Here is a 21,664-nt window from a genome sequence, read left to right as displayed (position 1 = left end):
GTTGAATAGTTTAGGCTTATAGGTGTCTGAAGTGCCCCGTAATAGACTAAAAAAGGGCTTTATTTCTCCTACTCCTACATGTTAGTGAAGGCTGGACATATGGAGCTGTGTGCGCGCTGAATGGGCCCAGTCCACAGCTTTCCTGGAACTCTATCCACCTCCTTTTACAAGGGCTGCTTGTGTTCAGGGGAACCTCTACACACAGAAACTCTCTTCCTGCTTCCCTGTTAAATAGTTTGTCAAGTACTTGGCCAAAGACACATATGAGGCCGAACAGTTGTCTGATTTAATACATTTTGTTCTAAATTTGAAATTAAAAACAAACGAAAGCACTATTTTAAGTATCCATGTTTCATTTATTTATCTACATTTTAATCAACCTATCATCCTTATTTAAAGCATAAAAGCCAGGAAAAAAATAGATTAACAAAAAGCAGGACAAAATGCATGGAAAGAGGTTGCATATGCAAAACCAGTACTACTTAAAGTGGCAGGCCTTAAAAATGCAAAGTGCTAGGTGGCAATGAACAAAATGCATGTTGCAATTTGAAATTGCAAATTGCAATCTTTAGTGAGTTGCAAGGTAACTTAGGTGGAAAGTGAGTTTCGACCCTTCCTTGTAGCTCACATATAAACGTATAACTGGTTTCTCTCCGCTCATGCTGACAGAAATCGGGATTACATGTGAGGAGAGGAGTCCATCTCTCGACTATTCCCCCCCTCAATAGGCCAAACGAGGGCAATGATTCAGAGAGAGGACAGTAAGGTTGGAGCAAAGGTAGTCACTCATAGGAAAGCCTGACATGTAACTGAATCTTCCCAGAACCTACACAATCAAAGAAGGTACTGCCTTTGTCAAAATCACTCAATTCCACCTCCTTGTCTTTCACCCACAATATCATCAGATGCAATGCTCTATCTCTCCCTCCACACACAAATGTGCTCTCCTCTCTCATACCGTTCCTTTTAGGGTAGACAGGTCTCTAATGGTATTCAGGTGATTTCCCCACAAGCGCATTCTCCCCAGAGGCTAATATGGGTTGGGGAACATCGAGGACCCTAGTGACATAGAGGAAGCTGCTCACCTGTTGGGAAGTTTTACAATTTCCAAACACCCCTCGTACCACTTTCACCGACAGGGCATTGTTCTCTGGCTATATGCCATACAAACCGTGTCCTCACACTTGTGTCTCTCTGCTCCCTCTGGCAGAAGGGCACACAGGGGCACTGCAGAGGTTTCCCAACGTGATGATTCTCTGAGAGGCCTCATAAACAGGGGCATGTCACAGTGCCTGACATATAACTGACTATCTCAGTCCTACTGGTCTCCACTATTTGTTGTGAACTTTTCAAGTTTCTCCATATGCGTTTCCCAAAGGGACCAATCATCCTCGCCACTTCTTCTCCCCAATACTCAAGCACGGACACCTTTGTCTGATAGTTAATAAAGAACGCTGTCAGATAATGTGTTATCGCCAATACTCAAGCATGGGCACCTTCGTCTGATAGTTAATAAGGAACGCTGTCAGATAATGTGTTATCGCCAATACTCAAGCATGGGCAACTTCGTCTGATAGGTAATAAGGAATGCTGTCAGACAATGTTTTATCTCCAATACTCAAACCTGGGAACATTCGTCTGATATTGAATAAGGAACGCTGTCGGGCAATGTTTTATCCCAAATACTCAAGCATGGGCACCTTCGTCTGATAGTTAATAAGGAACGCTGTCAGGCAATGTTTTATCCACAATACTCAAACCTGGGCACCTTCGTCTGATATTGAATAAGGAATGCTGTCAGGGCAATGTTTTATCCGCATTACTCAAGCATGGGCACCTTCGTCTGATAGTTAATAAGGAACGCTGTCAGGCAATGTTTTATCCCCAATACTCAAGCATGGGCACCTTCGTCTGGTAGTTAATAAGGAACGCTGTCAGGCAATGTTTTATCCCCAATACTCAAGCATGGGCACCTTTGTCTGATAGTTAATAAGGAACGCTGTCAGGCAATGTTTTATCGCCAATACTCAAGCATGGGCACCTTTGTCTGATAGTTAATGGAACGATGTCAGACAATGTTTTATCCCAAATACTCAAGCATGGGCACCTTCGTCTGATAGTTAATAAGGAACGCTGTCAGGCAATGTTTTATCCCCATTACTCAAGCATGGGCACCTTTGTCTGATAGTTAATAAGGAACGCTGTCAGGCAATGTTTTATCGCCAATACTCAAGCATGGGCACCTTTGTCTGATAGTTAATGGAACGATGTCAGACAATGTTTTATCCCAAATACTCAAGCATGGGCACCTTCGTCTGATAGTTAATAAGGAACGCTGTCAGGCAATGTTTTATCCCCAATACTCAAGCATGGGCACCTTTGTCTGATAGTTAATAAGGAACGCTGTCAGGCAATGTTTTATCCCCAATACTCAAGCATGGGCACCTTTGTCTGATAGTTAATAAGGAACGCTATCAGGCAATGTTTTATCCCATTTTCTTTTGTAATCCGTGCCCCATATTTGCCTCCCTGAGTGTTACATTGCATTCAAATGAAGACACAACGTATTTGGCAGGAGCGGAATAACAAAAAGCATTTTCTAAAATTGCCAATTAGTGTTTTTTCAGCTAGAATTTGGCAGGATATTTGCTGGAAGACAAAGTCTAGTACAACCCTTGTCTGTGTTCACCTGCTCCCTGGCCAAGGAGGAGGCAGGCAGAGTTTCTGTGCATCTACCGCTTCTGCACCTGAGTCCCAATCCTATGCTATGAGGCCCAGTGGATTCCATGTGTCGACCCCTTGTCCGCTTCTCCTTAGTCACTGCATGCCACTTGCCATGGCCAGCTGCGAGGACGCATGGACAGAAACCTATGAGAGGAGAGCCGAACAGCAGAAACATTAGTCCAGAAGGGCAGTGGCAACACAGACAAGAGGTAACAGCAGTTCCCTGTCATGATTTCATCCCTAGCCCACCCTATTCCACACCCAACACTCTTATCCCCGCTCTCGACATCTCATTGGTGCTAGGTTGGGACAATACTTATTTTACATTTCCACTTCTTTAATTGAAGGGCGTTAAATCGATCTTGGATACATGGTTCAGCTGAATTAAATATCTACAGAACAATCTCGAGTAGTTTCTTGCAGCATATTTGTGATTGCATAGCCACCCTGAAGAAGGCTGCTGCGAGGTAGCCTTGAGATGTGTTCAACAGGCAACTACGTCAGAAGCTTGAACCCTGCCTCAAGGCCTCCGTCTGTGTAAAACTCTTTGGCCAGGATGTGCGTAGAGGGTAGAACTGAACAACACATCAGTGAATTGTCATAGGCATGTATATGTACTGAACGCGCTTTAGCATTCAAGCATTCCATTTTCGAATGCAATCACGTGCAGCACTTGACAGCTGGAGACATTGCTTTATACGGTCCTTGGTTCCTCAGCCTTTACCGGTGTGTGGTTGGATAATCACAACATTTATGTGGCGACGAGGTGGGAGAGGGTATAGAAGACCCCAACACCTGGCAGCCACCTGGGAGGGAGGAATCTTGCCTATATTATGCATAGACTTAGCAGATGATGGGGCCATTCTAGGCTGTGTGGTGGCAAGAGGTGAAGTGCGGTTAGTCTGTGAGTGACAATTTCATCGTAATTGCACTGCGTATCTGTCCGGCCGGGACAGCATCGGTGAGTGGCCTGGGCCTGGTGGGTTGGTCCTAACCATTCTCCCCTATCATGGCCTGGCTCAGGGCTAGTGAGGCAGGTCGGGATCTCACGATCATGCGCAAGCTTAGTGGCTGAGCGACCACAATATATTTATAGCTGCAACTTTACCGAAGCTCTCTTTTGGCACTGGCCACACCGTGAAGTCAGTAGCCATTTTGTGGTTGCTGCTACGCGGCTACGCTCTCCGGGAGCCCGCTGGCCCTCCGTGTGGGCAGATGTGGGAAGAATATTGATCTTGCCTGCGGAAACCGCTTCGTTAAGGGAAGTGCACCATGAGGAAGGTGGGACACTTCGTTTATCAAAAACTTTATGTGGTATTTGGTGAAGTGGTGGCACCACCTCATGGCCAAAGATAGAATTGATCTTTAGTGAAGAAATATTTTATTTCATCAAGGATATTGGCTGTGGTACTGGGAGATAGTGGGGGCAGTGAGAGGACATTCCTGCACCCCATGTCTATTGTGGTTATCAGCAGTTTCCTGACTGTAATTCTACACAAAGTGTTAGGATACGGAAGAGTGGGGGGAGTGGGAGGTCACCCCTACCTTCATTCTAAGTACTGCACAAGAGTCTATGCTTCGAAAGAGTGGGGGTAGTGGGAGGTCGTTCCTCTCCTCACTGGGACTGCAGTACCTTGGCATTTTTTGATAATTTGTATACCAATTCCATTTTATTTTTTATTTCTTATTAGAATTTGTGTTTATTATAATGCAGAATATGGAGCTTCCCCCCCAAATTTCTGGCAACACTTGGAGATCCACCCATTTTATAGGAGGACTGGAAAGAGCTGTTTACATTTTATTTTGTTGCCTCAGGCTTTGAAAGATTTTCCGGTGAAAAGACGTTTTCAACTCTGATGTGTTGTGTTGGGGCGCAGGCAGTCAGAGTAATCAAAAAAACTGCCTGATATTCATGGTGTTGATGGGGAAGCGGGTGGTGGCGGGATTGGGTTATTTGTCAAAGCCTTGAGGAAGTTGGGAGCTTAATGTGGCAAACAGGAAAATGTGGTTTAGGAAAGATACACATTTTTCCCAAGGAAGCAAGGCATTGGGGAGAATGTAGACTCATGTGTTGCTGATCTAGGAGCTTTATTGGCATCTGGAAAATTCATGGGGAGGGAGGATGAATACATAAGGGATCAGCTTATGATGCATACATCTAATTCCAAAATACAGGAAAGACTATGGCAAGCAAAAAACCCTCCTTTACAGGATGCATTAGCAATAGCCAGGAGTATAGAATTAACCAGCAAGTGTTTGTTGGAGGTGAATGCTAATAATGGGATGGTCAAAATTCAAGCCGTGAAAGAGAGGGGTGATGAAGGGGAAGTGTATAAGGACGAACCCAAGATTAGTGCTCCGAAAAGGTTTAACAAACCAAGTGGGAGTATTTTGAATCCCCAACAGGGTGTACATAAGGGCCATTGTCCAAGATGTGGGTTTGAAAAGCATGCTCTTAATCCCACCGAATATCCGGCAATGAGAGGTAAATGCTGGAATGTGGGATTATGGGCCATTTTGCCAGTGCATCAGCATGGGAAGTGGGTGTCAGATGTGTCGTGGAAGAGAAACAGGAGTGGTCTGGTAAGATTCATATTGTTTGGGAGGTTGATGATGATGGGGAGTATAATCCCCCCAAAGTGGAGATTGTCGTGGCTGGGTGTGCCATTAAAGCTCTTGTTGTTTTAGGTTCTCCATATGCCATTATACTTAAGGAGAAATATAGGGAAATTTGGCGTGACAAAAAACACACATTGCATAACATGGATATTCGACCCAAGGCATATGTCGGGGTAGGATTGATATATGTAGTTTTGTGTGGTGCAATGTTGCTTATGGCGAAAGAAATATACATGCCAACGTTTACGTGGCTGCCAAAGGAGATTGCTTATTGGGTTGGAAACATCAGGGTAAACTAGGGATGGAATTACAACCTGGGAAGGACTTACAAGTGCGAATGGTGGGAAAAGACAAATCTGAGAGGTTTGGCGAGGAATTAGGCAAATGTTTCGGAACAAGTGTTTTGCAAAGGTATTGGTAGTTTATGGGGATGCACTCATAAAATTCACTTGATTGAAGACGCCAAACCCAAAATGCAAAAGGTGATAAATCTACCATTGAGTATTAGAGAAAAGATAAGAATAGAATTGTGCCATCTTTGTTATCAGGCGGTCATTGAACCTATTGAAAGCAGTGCATGGCTTTCCCCTATTGTGGTCACGCAACGTCCTGATGGGAGGATCAGGTTGTGTGTAGATTTGCGTGATCTAAACAGTAACATTTTAGTAAATGGACATCCAATTCCCACAGTTAACGAGATGCTCAGAACTATGGAAGAGGCCTTGTGGTATTCCACTTTGGACTTATTGTCTGCTTACCACCAGGTTGAACGCCATCCATCCTCTAGGGCGCTGCCAGTATTTGTTACACCCATGGAGGCATATCAATTTAAAAGTTTACCATTTGGCTTAGCATCTGCATCCTCAGTGTTTCAGAAGATCATAGATTATTTATTAAAGGATGTTCCGGGTGTTCAGTGCTTCCAGGATGACATCCTGGTGGGGGCTAAGCATGAAGGAGATCATGACAAAAGGGTGAAGGAAGTCTTAGAGAGGTTGGAGGTAGCAGGGTTGGCTGTAAAGAGGGTGAAGTGTCAATTCAAAGTTCACCAAGTGTCTTTTTTGGGACATAGGCTAACAGTAATTGATTGGAGACACGCCCATGATGGTGGATGCCATCCTTAATATCAAATCTCCTTCTAACAGGGATGAGTTGAGATCATTTTTGGGCATGGTGGAATTATATGCTAAGTTTGTAGAGAATTCTGCGGCTAAATGTTCAGTTCTCAGAGATTTCTTGAAGGGAAGAGTGGCGTGAGAGGGAAGGGGAAGTCTTCAGAAAGATAAAGCCAGAGTTAGCTAATGCTCCCACTCTGCATAGGTTTGATCTGTCTGATGAGACCATTATTACTGTGGACTCTTGTTCTAGGGGAGTAGGGGCAGTTTTGTCCCAATGCAGGAGTGGTATAGAGGTTCCTGTGGCATTCATGTCACGTGTTTTGTCTTCATCGGAGTCAAAGTATTCCATCACAACGGAATGGTGTGCGGTCACGTAATTATGACATGAATGCTCTGTAGGGGCCAGATAGTGCCGAGGTGGTGGTTTGGGGGTGTGGTGGCAAGGGGTTGTATTGTCATTTTTGGTGTCACTATGAAAGTCTCTGAGGACAGCAATCTGCTAAGGCAGACTGCCAACCAACCGCCTGCTATCTAGGCAACACAAAAGAGCTAAATGGACTCGTTTGTTGCCAACCTGTGGGGTTTTGCGAAAAGAACCCATTTATGCAACTAATGATATGCAAAACGCTCGCAAGATTGCACAGATAATCCATCATTGTTGTTTCTCTTTTTTTGTAGAGCAAAAATGAGCCCTGTAATCAGGGAGAGTATAATGTTTACAGCACTTTCCAGAGCCACGAGCCAGAATTTGATTATCTGAAGAGTTTGGAAATAGAAGAAAAAATAAACAAGATTAAGTGGTTACCGCAGCAAAATGCAGCCCACTCCCTTCTGTCGACGAACGGTAAGATTAGGAAGCTATTAAAAATAATTGTATTTTCCAGCAGAATTTCCTTTTTTTTTGGAAATATTCCAAAATCAGTTAATTTTGTACAAACCTGCAAGGAATAATTATTAGTAAAATACTTGCATTTCCAGTATACAAAAAAAAGAAAAATCATTTGCAGTATTATTTTTGTTTTTCGTTGACATGTGTTACCCCGTTTTTCCAATGCTGAGTCTTAGGCTGTTCTAATGCAAGTGTATAATAAAGGCCAATCCGTGAAACTGCTGGGGTGCAAATTGCTCAGCATTATAACTGTTATTTAAAATGCCATGTTGAGGTTTTGTGCGTGGTACTATCTGGGTCAGAGCAAACTGCCAGGAATGCCTTTGCATGTGCTTGGCAATGTTGTTTAGGGCTGCCTGTGCACCAGACTGCCTGCTGGGTTTCCAACGTAGCACAGTGCAAGGTGTGGTCCTTCTTCCTAGTTGCCATCATTTGCAAGCCCTGCACAGATCCCCACCTCCGAGAGTTCACAATGGAGACCCCGGGAGCAATCGTCAAGGGGCTTAACCTCACCTCTGGCAAGCAGGCACATTTGGTGCTCATTGTATCAACATCTAATCTCATGAGGAAAAACACTTAGCGCTGACAGCCCACACTTGCGCCCCATCATACGCATACCTGTCTCCCCTCCAGTCGTACCAGCCAACCCAAACCACACTCCTTTATCCCACCCTTTCCCTAAGACCCCCTTGCATTTACCCTGAATAAAGAGGCAGGACCAGTTGTCAGGGTGGAAATTTAAAATGGCACAGCAAGCTTTATTGAACATCGAGCCAGGAGTTATATTACATGTGATTCATTTCTCCACTATACCTCAGGATTCTGCGCTGGTTCTAACTTCCTTAGTCCCTCCTCTCCCATCAGGATCCAGGAGGTCCCTGTCAGGTGGACCCCTCCTCTACCTCGACCCTTCCAAGATGGCCGCCACCCTTCCTTTGCCGACACTGGGCTCCCAAGCTGCCCTGGGCCTGCAACACCCTGATTGAGTGATTCCCGATCATGGACTCCCCACCCTCCTAAGCCGGCAGGCGAAGCCGGACCCCACAGAAGGCCAACACACAAGGCCAGGATCCGCAGTCTCTGCCGGTCTCCTTGCAACACAGGTCTCCCTTCCTCACAGGGAGACCTGCACCAATGGCCCTGGAAGAAGAACTAGGTTTGGATGCCCACTCAACCCCTGCAAGTTGGCTGCCTCACTTCCTTTGCCGACACTGGGCTCCCAGGTTGCCCTGGCCCTGCAACACCCTAATTGGGTGATTCCCGATCATGGACTCCCCACCTTTCTAAGCCGTCCCCCACAGAAGGCTAACAAACAAGGCCAGGATCAGCAGTCTCTGTCGGCCTCATTGCAACACAGGTCCCCCTTCCTCACAGGAGAACCTGCTCCAACTGCCCTCAAAGGAGTACTGGCTCTGGAGGCCCATTCAATCTCTCCAAGATGGCCACCACACTTCCTTTCGCCGACACTGGGCTCCCAGGCTGCCGTGGACCTGCAACACTCTGATTGGATGATTCTCGATCATGGACTCCCCACCCTTCTAAGCCGGCATGCCTTAGGAACGCTGTCAGGCAATGTTTTATCCCCAATACTCAAACATGGTCACCTTCGTCTGATAGTTAATACAACCCTGCATTGCCCTGCTACGAAGCCTGGTGCAATGGAAACTAATAATTTCCCATAATTTCCACAACATAAAGTGTCCTGGTCGTCCTCTTAATACTTTGCCTTACACTAAATTGACCTGTCAAGTGGCCATTTACGCCTCTTTAACTGCGAACATGCAGGTATGTAATCTAAATGAATGTTTGAGCCAGCCGTCAACATCCCGATCTGTTTCCGGTAAGATAGCTCAGCGGGTCGATAGCTCGCTGCAGCGATTCATGTGCGATTTGCAGGCCTGATACTCAGCAAAGGCCAACTGACAGGTCGACCGACCTGCACCAAACCCGGTCGGGTGACATTGTATGCACATATGTTCCATGTAAGGTGCTTAGGCATAGGCGCTATATAAATGATGATGGAGTGTGAGGGCACAAGACACTCTAGGCATCAATTTCTCAGTAGATTTATGTCTGATGTGACATACTGGGGACATGACCATTTCTGGGAAAGCCTGATTGATGGTCACTCCCATCAAAAGACGATCGCTCTGTTGTCAAGATGCTTGAGGACTGCAAGATAGATTTTAAAATTCTTTTACATTTTGTTTAACTTTTGTTTGACTGGCTTGGATGCGAATGCTTTGTTTGTTAATTGTTTAAATGTTCTGTTCTTTTTAAAATATGTATTTGACTTGAGATTTGTGAAAGGTTATATTTTTGTAACCATATACAATAAAAAAATAAAAAAATAAAGAAACATCATTATTATTGCAAATGGTTCGAGGAACCGGCTACATCTTCTAGCTTGCAACCAAGACCTTGAATCGGCCACCCTTTTGCTTACTGTTAACTTCAGTGGCGTCACCCTAGTTCTCCCAGCCTTTCATAAACATTATGCACTGGTGCATTACGGGTACAAGTCATGTCCTTAGAACTAAATAAGGTACCCTCGAAAGCCTGTGCCTTTTTCTTGCATCTCCAGAGCCGCATATTGAACCCATCCACCCAAATTGAAAACATAAGCACTAGAAATTAGTCATCCCAAGCTCTGTGCCATTTTTGGAAATAATTGTTTGTGTGTTCATAGGTCCTTGCTACATGGCAAGTCACACCAACCCAGAGCCAGAGCTCAAAGCCATAATACTAATCTGGAAGTGACACCCCATTAACCATGATATTCAGGGGGGGCACTGGCTAACTCCGACAGGTGACACCCAGAAAAGAACGATGACTGCTGGGGGTCATTAAACAAGGCGAACAATAAATGTACTAGCTGGATACCCGCTCCCAACATATAGCCATACACGGTGAGGTGGCTGGTTGCCTCATGTACAACGTAACACAACAGAAGGCAAGTTAAGCAATAATGCACACCAAACTTGTCTCCATCTAATTCGCCAACAAAGAGCCAGTACACAAGGGAAGTTTGATGCTCCGCATAAAGGCATGAGATGAACAGGAGAAGTGCAGGCCTCGCCGAGATGGGGTCGGGGAGATGCGCTCATCAAACTAGTTGGGGGAGACCACAAGCAAAAGGGGGGAGCAGGGGAACTGCCAGTTACACAGTGAGAGGGAGCGTCGGAGAGAGCCATCAGGTTCATCGCGCCAGGCAGGGGTAGGGAAAGCGGGCCATGTCAGAAGGAGTAGGCTGGGCCCACCGGGCCTAGCCTGCTGTGGCATGCCGCCAAGGAAACGCTGCATGAGGAGTGGTGCTCCCCACCCCCCTTGCATACTTACCCTGTATTAGTATGGGGAGCAGGACCAAAGAGGGCACCCCCTAGCCCTCTTCGCCTTATATAGGCTGCACTTTGGCCCTGCCTCCCCTCCCGTCACCCCCCTATGACATGGCTTCCAGCCCTTCTTAATGGCAGGGGAAGACCAGATCAGACGCACCCTCCCCCTCTTGACAAGAGCAGGGCTTGGTGGGTGTTCCCGTTAAGGGCGGCGCTGGCAAAAGACTTTTGCAACGATGCGGGCACCTAGCATTCCATGCGGTTTTTCAACCCTGAACCACAGTGGCAGTGAAAGCCGGATAAATCCTCAGACCCAGAGGCGTCTTGATTGAGGGCAAAAGGGGACACTTGCGCCGGGCCCCCCCTTCGAGAGGAGCCTTACAAGGTTGCCTGAGCTAAAGAAATCACTTCCAATGGTTCACCAAACAAACGTAATTAGCACATGTAAGGATATTTAATGGCAGGCTTTTGAGGCTCTGAGGCTATTGTCTGTTTGTTGTAGACAAGAACATTCTGCTCCATTCTGCTCCAATCAATTCGTCCTGTAATGCTTTCTGTGTTATAAATAGTTTGTGCCTTCACTGGGGCACAACCCCTGTAGCATTCTCACCTTTCTGTGGCGATTATATTGCTCATGTGCAATAGACAAAGTTGAAATGAATTGATTGTTCGAACTCTTCAATTAACACAACTGTAAGAAAACAAAAGCACCACATGTGAAGGGTTGCTAATAATTGTGTGGGTGACAATAAGAACTGGTGGTGTTTCCAACTCTAACTGTGGCTTCTTTATCAGCGGCCAATTCGGCCAATCCTTGCAATTCTCCTGTATCTTTGGCTCAAAATGTGAGCCCCTCACCCTTGCCCCCCACCTCTGGTATGGAAAGAGAGGATAACATTCCCTTGGTTTCACCATGTCCTCAACAGACAATGTCAAACTAATGGTGCAAAACCATGCCCTAAAGATACGAAAGGGCCGATAGAAGATGATGTATGGTGTTCAACAATTCGAGAGGCCATGCTGTACAAATTGGATGGTATTAAACAGATAATGACCAAGGCCCAGATGATGAACATGGAAGAGACAAGGACAGGAATGAGTCTTCCCAAAAGGGAAACCTCACATCTGCCTTTTCTTTTTAAAACTTTAATGGCGAGTGAGATCTATGATCTTACAACAAAACTTAAACCCACAAACTGTAAGGGCGACCCATGTCCAGCTTTGACAATAAAAGCTTGTCTCCCTTTGTTGCTAGCACCCATTTCTAAGTTTGGAAATCTATCTTTTAGAGAAAGATGTCTGGGTCACTCTTCTGCTTAAAAAAACAGGGTTGGATCCTTTCATTCCCCTGAATTATCGACCGATTCCGAACACCCCATTCCTTAGACGTTTAGAAAGAATTGCTTATGAACAAGTTTCAGAACATCAGGTTAATAATCAAATGTTGAACAAATCGTAATCCAGCTTTAGACCAGGGTTTGTAATGGAAACAGCAGTATTAGGTCTCAAATCCTGAATTTTGCAACAGAAGGTTATAGGTCGGCAAGTATTCCTCATGTTATTGGACCTATCTGCCGCTTTCGAGCAGAACATCATATACTAATTGAAAGATTGCATACAGTGGTGGCGTTTTCTAAGGAAGCGGCAGATTGGGTTGAGTGATTTTTAGAAAAACTTTTAACGATGAATTAAAAATGCTGATTCAACCCCCATGGAAATGCATTACGGTGTACCGGAAGGGGCATGTTTATTGCCCTATTTCAACAATATCTTTACAGCACCGCTCTTTCAGATACTAGAAGAGAAAGGTGTGCTTTTCACACATCGTGCACACAACACGCTGTGCATGATCCCATTGTCTGGCAACTATGAGAAGGATGTTGGGACAATTAATATGATATATAGCACTATCCAGGCCTGAATGGTCTTGCTCTAAACGATGACAAAACAGAACTAATGATCATCGGAACAAACATTAAAATGCAAAGACTGAGTGTAGAATATCAACATATACAGATCGCTGATTGTAAGATCAAGGTCCACAAGAAAGTCAAGACTTTGGGCGTCTATTTAGACCAAACATTGTACATGAGATCACATTTTAACAACTTAATAACTTAATGTAACTTAATAACAGCGACATATCACTTGAAACCTCTTGCTCAAATTCAACCTCTTCTCTCTAAAAAGAACTACAAAATCATAGCTAGTGCGATAATCAACCTTAAAATTGATTATTGCAGCAGCCTCCTTGCTGGGATCAGTAAAGGGGACTGCGCTAAACTTCAAGTCATCCAAAACAGTGCTATAAGAATCATAGATGGACTAAAGAGAAGAGATCATGTGACTGACGCCTGAAAAAGGCTGCACTGGCTGCCAATAGAGGAAAGAATACAGTTTTGCCTGATAACAATCACACATAAATGTCTTTTGGGAATTAGTCTGACTCATCTGAGTGAAATATTAGAAAGTAAACATATACGTAGAGCTCTCAGGTCAAATGACAAGAATCTTCTTACAATGCCCAAGTGTTAATTAATACATGTCAGGAAACTGTGCCTCTATGCCTCCGGGCCGGCGTGCAAGCATTATAAATGTATTAACCTAACATAACTTGTGCCCATAAATGCAGACACTCAAGGAAGTTTCTCTGTGCTTTAAATCTAGCAAGCAAAATCTAAAATGGGTAAATCTTCCAAAGAAGGTCTTGTTTCGCAATCACATGCTGGCACTATAATCATTTTATCAGATCTACCTACCGCAGCTTCCATTTCTGTATCTGCAGCATTGAAGTCGGCTTCGTGGCCAGTGATGGAGGCTTCCCAATACAGTGAGGATCCCTTGGAGAGTCTCGACCATATTTTTTATAAATGACCTGTCATCATCTGAGCAGATGCTACCATCAAAAGCCTTCTCCTCCGCTTGAGGCTTGGCGTATTCGATGGGCAGTGGGAAGTATGACTAACTCAGCGCCACCACAGGGTGGTCCCTTGCATGGTGATCTTTCATAAAATCCTCCTCCTCTTACCACTTTTTCTTCTTCCACTTAGATTATACCATCTTATCTGCATCAACTTCTCTGGTGCTCATATTGGAGGGAATACCTAAGGATGCTACTGTTATTATATTGAATAGATCGGCTATTCTCTCCATATTACGATCTATTCCAGCACTAAGTTCAATTGAGTCTTCGGACGAGTTCTTGGAAGAAAACAGATTGGATTTAGTTGCATTGCATCTTAAATCTACATTAATTCTAAATTTGATTCATGAGGGGTGAAGTACTGCTGAAAATGGGTTTTGAAATAATTCCTCTCTCCAAATAGTTGATGGCAACTCAGGGTCCCCCTTCCTCTTTCAATGCCCCCCCGCTTTTAATGGGGGACATAAAGTGCAAAATATCTCATGATGGTTAAAGAGTGGTGTCCTATTTGGCCCCTAGTTTGGTGGTGCCATTTTCGAATGGTGATTGGTCATGGTTAGCAGCCTCATTGGCCAATGCAAAGAATTCGAGATGATCAACAAATCTTTAACTAAACTGTATGTTATCTATTGTCTTGCAACACCAGAGGCTATTCCAGTTGTTTATTCTAATTTTAAAACATGTGATGTAACAAAATGTGATGTATTTGCCCTCCAGGAGGTATGCTTAAGAAATGTTCCTGTGATTGATGGATTTGTTAGTTTTTTGGGGGAAAAGGCGTATAAAGGTGCATTAGGCCGTCCCTCAAGTGGTTTATTGATAGGTGTAAAAACCACCTTCTCTCCATCAATATCACAAAGAGGGACCCACATTTGATAGTTTATTAGCAGTTATGTTATCATGGAAGGAGGCTACTTCACCCATGGCTCATATGCTGCTAATCAACATTTATTGGGACCCTAAGAGAACTGTTCTAGCTTTACTTTTTGCAGCACTAAAATATCTCCTACAAAACTGTCATCTTAATTATAGTGATGCACCAATAACAATAATGGGGGATATAAATTGTCTCAAATCAGATGGTATCTAACTCTATTAGTACAACTCTATTAGTTTCGCTCCTAGAAACACTTGTGTACTGGCACGTTAAAAATGGCTTATATCATATCGTAAGGATGGATGAGTTGAGAGCATATTATTGGAATATGATTATGTCTGAGTGGCATATGCACAAATTAAATGGTAGAACACGGGTGTGATATCCCAGGCAGACCTCCTTGGTATAGGGCAAGTCATTCTTCCACAATCGATTACAACTATATATCCCAATCACTGTTATTGGACATACAATCTTTGGTTATAAATCAGACCCAAGCTAGTTACCATGCTTGTTTACTCCTCCATTTCCCATCCCTTTTATTTGACCCACTTGCCATCCCTTTGGGACCTTGTGGTGTTGTCCTCTAACAAAATGTGGTCAAAAGGTATTATTAATAAATATAATAGTGCTCACTAAAACAACTCACTAAAAGTGTGCGGATTGTGTGACTAAGAATCTAATCCATAGAAATGAGAGGTAATTCGCTTATCGACATATTTACAATAAAATAGTCCATGACAAGAAGGTGCCTCTTCGTGGATGTATCAAAGATATCAAATCTACACTCACGCCTGTAACTATGAGCCCCGGGGGCATTACTTTATGCGGTAATGGCCCGCAGGCTCTGGGCTTATTTCCTAATTATTGAAGGTGGCCGCCTAGGTGTTACAACCCCCCATCTGAACAGACCCATTATTAGATCTTCACCACACTGATGCTATCATGTGTAGGTATATTGCTGATAATAGCACCTGGTGTGTACTAAAGGCATTTTTCTTTCTGTTCTGAAACGCTCTGGTGTTTTCGGAACCGAAAACAAAATGTCAAAAAATAACAGCCGGGAAAGGAAAAACAAAGTGAAAAAAAGTACGCATACAAAATGACCACCATGGAAAGGGAGATTCTCCCTTTCAATGGTGACCATTCAAAACATAGGAACAAAGTAAACAAAAAAAAACCATGGAAAGGAAGAAGGTAAGAAGGGACCACGTTTAGTCCCTTCTTCCTTTCCATGACGGCGTGTCGCAGATCTGGGGTCGACACGCTGGGGACAGAATTGTCCCCAGCGCATCCGCTCTCGAAATGGACAGAAAGGAAGGTAAGTGGGGGTGAGAGTGCAGGGAGGGAAGTCTGTGGATGGGGGAGAGGGGGGAGGTGGGAGAAAGACTTAACTGATTCACCAGCGAGGGTAGGTGGCGGCCGCCAGCCGTGAGGAGGATAAGGGCAGCGGGAGTACCTGTGGGATGTATTTACCCATGCATCCGAGCCCTACCACAAAACTGTGCAGTACTGACATGAAAACATCATGATGGCCAGAGCTTCCCAGAAAATGCACAGGGAAATGCATGAAGAATAGGCTGCCGCTCATTTTTGCCGATGTTATGGGCACAGGAGGACACTGCCTAAAACCACCATTGGACTACCCACACAGCAGTCTGAAACCATTGGGAGTGGCAATGCTGATTGCCAAAAGCAAACCCATAACTGTTGGGAATTCATTTTTTTTTCTTAAATCCCAAAAAGGGGTGCAGTACCAGTACTCACCACTATCCAAAAGCCGGCGTTTTAAAACAACACCAGATTTTATTTTTTTTGTGTAAAACTGAATAAATGAACCCAAAACATGCCAAAGAAAGACTTACTGAGAGGTGGATACAATGTAAAGTTATATTCTGAAGTGACTTGAAGGTTTATAACAAGACTGGCTGAGCTGTGGATTTCAGCAGTTTAAGTAAATTTGGACTGAAAGACACTAAAAATTTAAATGTTTAAAAGAAATGAGTGACCTACTTTGAGTGTCACATAGGTTGCAATTGTTTAAATGTCATCGTTTTAAACTTAGAATCAGCATTCTAGCTGCATATGTAAAAAAATGTCTTGACTTAAACTGGGTAACAAAAAGTGACATTTTATCTGAAACCTAGCTTAAGGAACTGAAATCTGCCTGGCAACTACCCCCATCAGGAGTGAAACTTGAGTCACAGCTGTGTTCCCAGGCCTATCTGCCTAAGGATATGCCATCTCTCTGATAATTGAATTAAGGGGAGCCCCACAGAATACAGGAGCTCTGAACAAAGCCCTGTCCTGACCCAGGCAGATGGTTTATTGCAGATGTCGTAAAAGTAGCTTCCTCCTGAAGCAAAGGGGAGGGGCACTGCCTGTGAGAAGCAAGCTGGCTTGGCAGAACTGGAAAAACCAGAAATTCAACCTTGTGCTGGAGGAAAACCACACCCCTTTGGGGCCAGAACATAACTCTACAAAGATGAATAACTCATAGAGCGGACATGTGAAAACTTTATAAATGATACCATAATTCTTGTGATTTTTCTGCCCACATTTTAAGAGGTTTTTAGAACCGGTGGCATGTTCAGGGGAGTTTTAGCGGAAAAGAGGATATTACTCAAAATGTGTGCATGTGAAAAATCTGACACTTCATCAACGTATGTCCATACTCCTTGCGCACATGTGTGTAAATTTGGGGTAATGTCCGGTATTGCAAACCAGTTAAAAAGTGCAAAATATTGCCATTTCTGAATGCAAGCTCCCAGGAAGAGCAGAGTTTGAACAGGAGATACCTCCTGTGATATGTGAGGGGTGCAGATGATTTTAAAACAATATGTACCTCTGCAAATATGTATTTGGTTCAAATCTAGATTTGTGTGCAAGTTGACAGGAGGAGTGGACTTTCTGCAGGCTGTAAAATGACATCACTCTGACACAACTTAGCTCCCCCAATCAGGGGAGAAATGAAAGCTTGGCCAATGATAAGTGGAGAGGGATAGGGTCTAGTGATGCTGCACACACACCCATTTTGAAAACACATAAAAGCAGACAGACAGGACAGATAGGGGCCTTCAAATCCATTTGCAGCTGGAAGCTCTGCCGGGAAAATCCATACTTTACCTCCATCAACCTCCAGAGAGCTAACATAGAGACTTCAATCTATCCACCTTCAGAGAGCTGACCTAGACCGCTGTTAGCAGAACCAGAGAGAGCTGACCCAGATCACTGTGAAGTGCAGAGACCAGAGTCCAGTCCAAAACCTGACCAGATCCGTGGCAAGGCATATTTCTAAATATATTGTGAGTACATAGCAAAACTGTGCAGAACCAATCTCTTAGTTAAAATAATATAATTCAATCCTATTTTAACCTAAGTAGAACTGTCTCCTGACTGTCACCTGTCATTTTCTAGTTGCAAGCTGCACTTGTCTTTTGAACTTTAAAATTTCAAATCTGAAAAACGACCTTTATTTAATCGCTGATATCTCCGTGACCGTTTGTGCTAGAGACGTGCAGTAACTTTCATCTGGAAGCTGAGATCCTAGGCTTTCCTAGGACCCCGAAACGATAGTGATAGTCCTTGTAGTTCCTCTGTAATCACGCTCGGCGCATTCGCAAATTTAGCCGCAATTTGACATTTTACCGCGATTTGCAAATTTCTTCACGTGTAAAAATCTGCTGCTGCTTGCCTTTCAGTTGCCAAAAATTCGTTTAACCTGCTAGTTACACCCTAGATCCTTGCTAAAGTGAGCCTGGACTAATATTAACTAGATACCACTCACCCTAAACCTCTAGAGGGAATTAAAAGTATTTTAGCATATTTTTCACCTCATTGCCAGCACCTATAAAAGCATTTTTGGGCCTGTGTTTTCAACTTCTGTAGTCTAAGTTGCTGGGTGAACTGAATTACATTTGAATTGCATTTCTGAGAATTGTGTGCCTTCCTTCCATTTCCTTGCATTGCATAAAAGGGGAGGTGAATTGTACAAGAAAGTGATTACATTGTCTCTGCTGAAATCCTATCAAGTTATTTTCTTTACTGCATTTCATTCCACATTGCATCCATTTGAAACCATAAAAGTATTGTTGCTATCTTATCCATTTCATGTCAACTCCTTAGTGATTATCAAGAAGTGTGCTAGTGCCAGATTCTCCGTTGTTAATCTTTATCATATCAGATTAAGTGTGCTATTCAATTATTAATTTATTCTAAAGTGTGATATATATACCTATTGTTGAAACTATCAATTAAACCTTTCAACTTGCAAAACAGAACTACTTCTTGGCTTAGTGGGGTCTGGAGGATTCCAAGGGAGGGGTTTTATATAGGGGTAGTCATCCAGAACGCATGAACTGGACATAAAGATATATCAATAAGGGTTTTCATTCAGTATTCTAGACTAGGCGTTGACTTGGCTGTAGTGCTGAATTGAATCCTCTTACAAATCGTGTGGTAACGCCTGCGTTCTGAGCCTCCCCATTGGTTGAGAGGCCACCACACCCGCCTCGCCGGGTACTAATGAGCAGAAAGTGATCGTCATGTGATAAGATGTTGAAATTCAAGACTGTGGAACCAAAGTGTTCATGACTGTTTCCTGGCAGTGTAGACCAGGAGGAAAAACAAGATTAGATTAGTTTCGAGAGGATAGATGCAGAGGAGGAGAGTGAAATGAATAATGTGGGGAATGGATGAAGTTATGGCAAGAAAAATGGCAAGGAAGATCAGAATCAAGGAATTCCAGAAAATAAGGAGTTTACAAGTGCCAAGATATAAGTAATGTATCAACCACTCAGCTGAAATGGTATAGGTGCCAAATGGAGCAGAAGTACAGAGAAAGCAGTCAAAGGGATAGAAAAATCATGGAGGACGGGCTATGCCAAGTATGAGGAGCGAGCTCCATAGTAGCTGTTAAGGGCAAAGTTTAGCAGGAAGGAAGAGATGCAGTGCAGCTCCCATCCACGGACAACTGCAGATAGCAGTGCAGCGACTTGTCCAGACTTTGCTCCAGTGGGAGTTCGTATGGCTTCTGGGCTCAGGAGGGAGGGGCCTAGATGGATGAAGCATGGCTCCAAGCAGAGCAGGGGCAGTGATGAGCCGAGCAAAGGCTACCAGGCTCTCCGGATGGCAGCAGAACAGAGTGGCAAAGCTCTGCAGTTAGGTTATCTCTGCTAGTGTAGAAATTGCTATATCCCACTTTAGATAGACTGTATTTGATATAGTTTATCCAGAGGACATTGGCACCAATTTCTAAGGTTACCAAGTCATTAATTATGAGCTGAGTTAACCTTTAGTAATTTCTCAACAACCATGTTTGCCGCTGCAATGTACCCCCTCCAGCAGCAATTTCAATCCTTATCATGCAGGGTACCGCAAGCATCTGCTTCATCACCCCAATTGTTTAATTTCCCCATACAACCTATGTTAAAACTTTTGGCATCTGTAGGAATCTGTTAATTTAATGATGCCATGACACACAGATGTTGACCATGCTGTAACCTCTTATATGATTGAAGTAGATCACTGGATGACAAAACAACAACTAAAACGGAATGCCAGGAAGAGAGAGATAGTGATAGTAAACTGCAATCCCTACAGATTTTCCAAAACGAAATCTGGCCTGGGTCTCTACCCTAGTCCAGTTTTTCACATCAGAAATATCAGTATTCTATTGGATCCTAACTTGACTATGGAACCCCAAATCAGCTCGGTATTGAGGAAAGGTGTTTACAACCTTCTTCTTTCGAGCATTATATTTACATCACCAGTGATAAACATTCAAGGGACTCAGAAAGTGCTGACTTTGGTGAGGTCCCCCTTAGAATAGGCCAACGTAGTGTACCTTGTGTGAGGTACCAGGAATGAGACGTGGTACAAACATTGGTTCTTTGTCCCTAATCTAGGAGGTATTTTCCTACATCAACCAAAATCAAAGGGACTGTCCTGTGTGAAGATGTCGAAAACAATAGTGTGTGTGTCCGAAATCCTATCTTAGCCATCTCATTCTAAAAGTAACTTTAAGGTGCTAAGGGTAATGTCTTTGGTTTGGAAAGTACACAAATGTTCAAATTCAACAAAAAAGTATAACGCCAAAAAAGGTTTCAAATGGATAGTGTTCACAGTCCCAGGGAATGTCTCCCTTCCCCATGTTTCTCTACACCAAAACAAAAGTTCAAAAGAATAACCAAATTCTTTGTAGCCCAAGAGGATATCCCCCTCCTCTTGGTGTTGCAATCCACTGTGAAGGGGTCAGAAATGGGAGAGGTACAACTTTGTGAAGGTTTTTCAAAAGATGCCATTTTATTAACTCACATGTTTGGATAAATGCCTCACTATCCCTACCCTGACGAGAAGTTCCCTGCCTATCAAAATAAACTAAAGGACACACTCTAACAAAAGGTTTCTGTCCCTCACACTTGTACACACAATACCTCAACAAGGTAACATATAGCAAATCCAATATAACTGGAATAACAGTTATGTTCACAACCTGGTACTTTCGGTTTGTAACTCCCTTCTTTCTGCTCGATGCGCTAAACACTTTTAATTCTCCTTGATCGACCAGCAGCTTTTGATACTGTTGATTACTCGTTTTTACTTTCCTCTCTCTCTTCTCTCGGCTTCTCCGGTTCTGTTCTTAATTGGTTTAAATCCTACCTTTCTAATCACACATACTGTGTTTCCAGGGTGGGCACTATCTCTCCAAACTTTCCTCTCAATCACAGTGCCCACAAGACTCTGTCCTGGATCTCCTTCTCTTTTCTCTCTATACTTGTCACTTTGCAGCTATTATCTTTTCCTTTGGACTATCCCACCATTTCTATGTCGACGACAGCCAGCCTTTTCTAACATTTTACTCTTTCTCTTCCAAGATACATGCTACCATTTCATCATGTCTACTGGCCATTTAATCATGGATGACTGGTCACTATCTTATCCTAAATTCCTCTAAAACCGAGTTTATTTTCTTTCCTGCTCCTTCCATTCCTCCACCTCTCCCTCCAGGCTGTGCTCTACCTATCTCGTCTACTGCTCCTAATCTTGGAGAATATCTGAATTCCTCCCTTTCCTTTACTCCTCATATTTCCTCTTGCTTTCTACTGCAGAGCACACCTTGTCAATATCCCTAAAGCTAGACCTTTTTTCTCCTTCATGCTGCTAAATTCTTAATTTGCT

The 21,664-nt window shown here is 43.6% G+C and overlaps 1 protein-coding gene across 4 annotated transcripts in view; it reads left to right on the top strand.

Annotated features, from left to right (window-relative positions):
- Positions 1-21,664, top strand: part of PPP2R2C (protein phosphatase 2 regulatory subunit Bgamma) — a 1,229,805-nt gene that overhangs the window by 998,290 nt on the left and 209,851 nt on the right. For all 4 annotated transcript variants that reach the window (XM_069631987.1, XM_069631986.1, XM_069631988.1 and 1 more), the window contains one exon: positions 7,140-7,305. In XM_069631987.1, coding sequence (XP_069488088.1) covers positions 7,140-7,305 — 166 coding nt within the window. The remainder of the gene's footprint in view (positions 1-7,139; positions 7,306-21,664) is intronic.

The sequence above is a fragment of the Ambystoma mexicanum genome, chromosome 6q (assembly GCF_040938575.1).
Source record: "Ambystoma mexicanum isolate Mex_15411 chromosome 6q, UKY_AmexF1_1, whole genome shotgun sequence".
Classification (NCBI taxonomy): domain Eukaryota; kingdom Metazoa; phylum Chordata; class Amphibia; order Caudata; family Ambystomatidae; genus Ambystoma; species Ambystoma mexicanum.
This window is presented reverse-complemented; position numbering and strand designations above follow the sequence as displayed.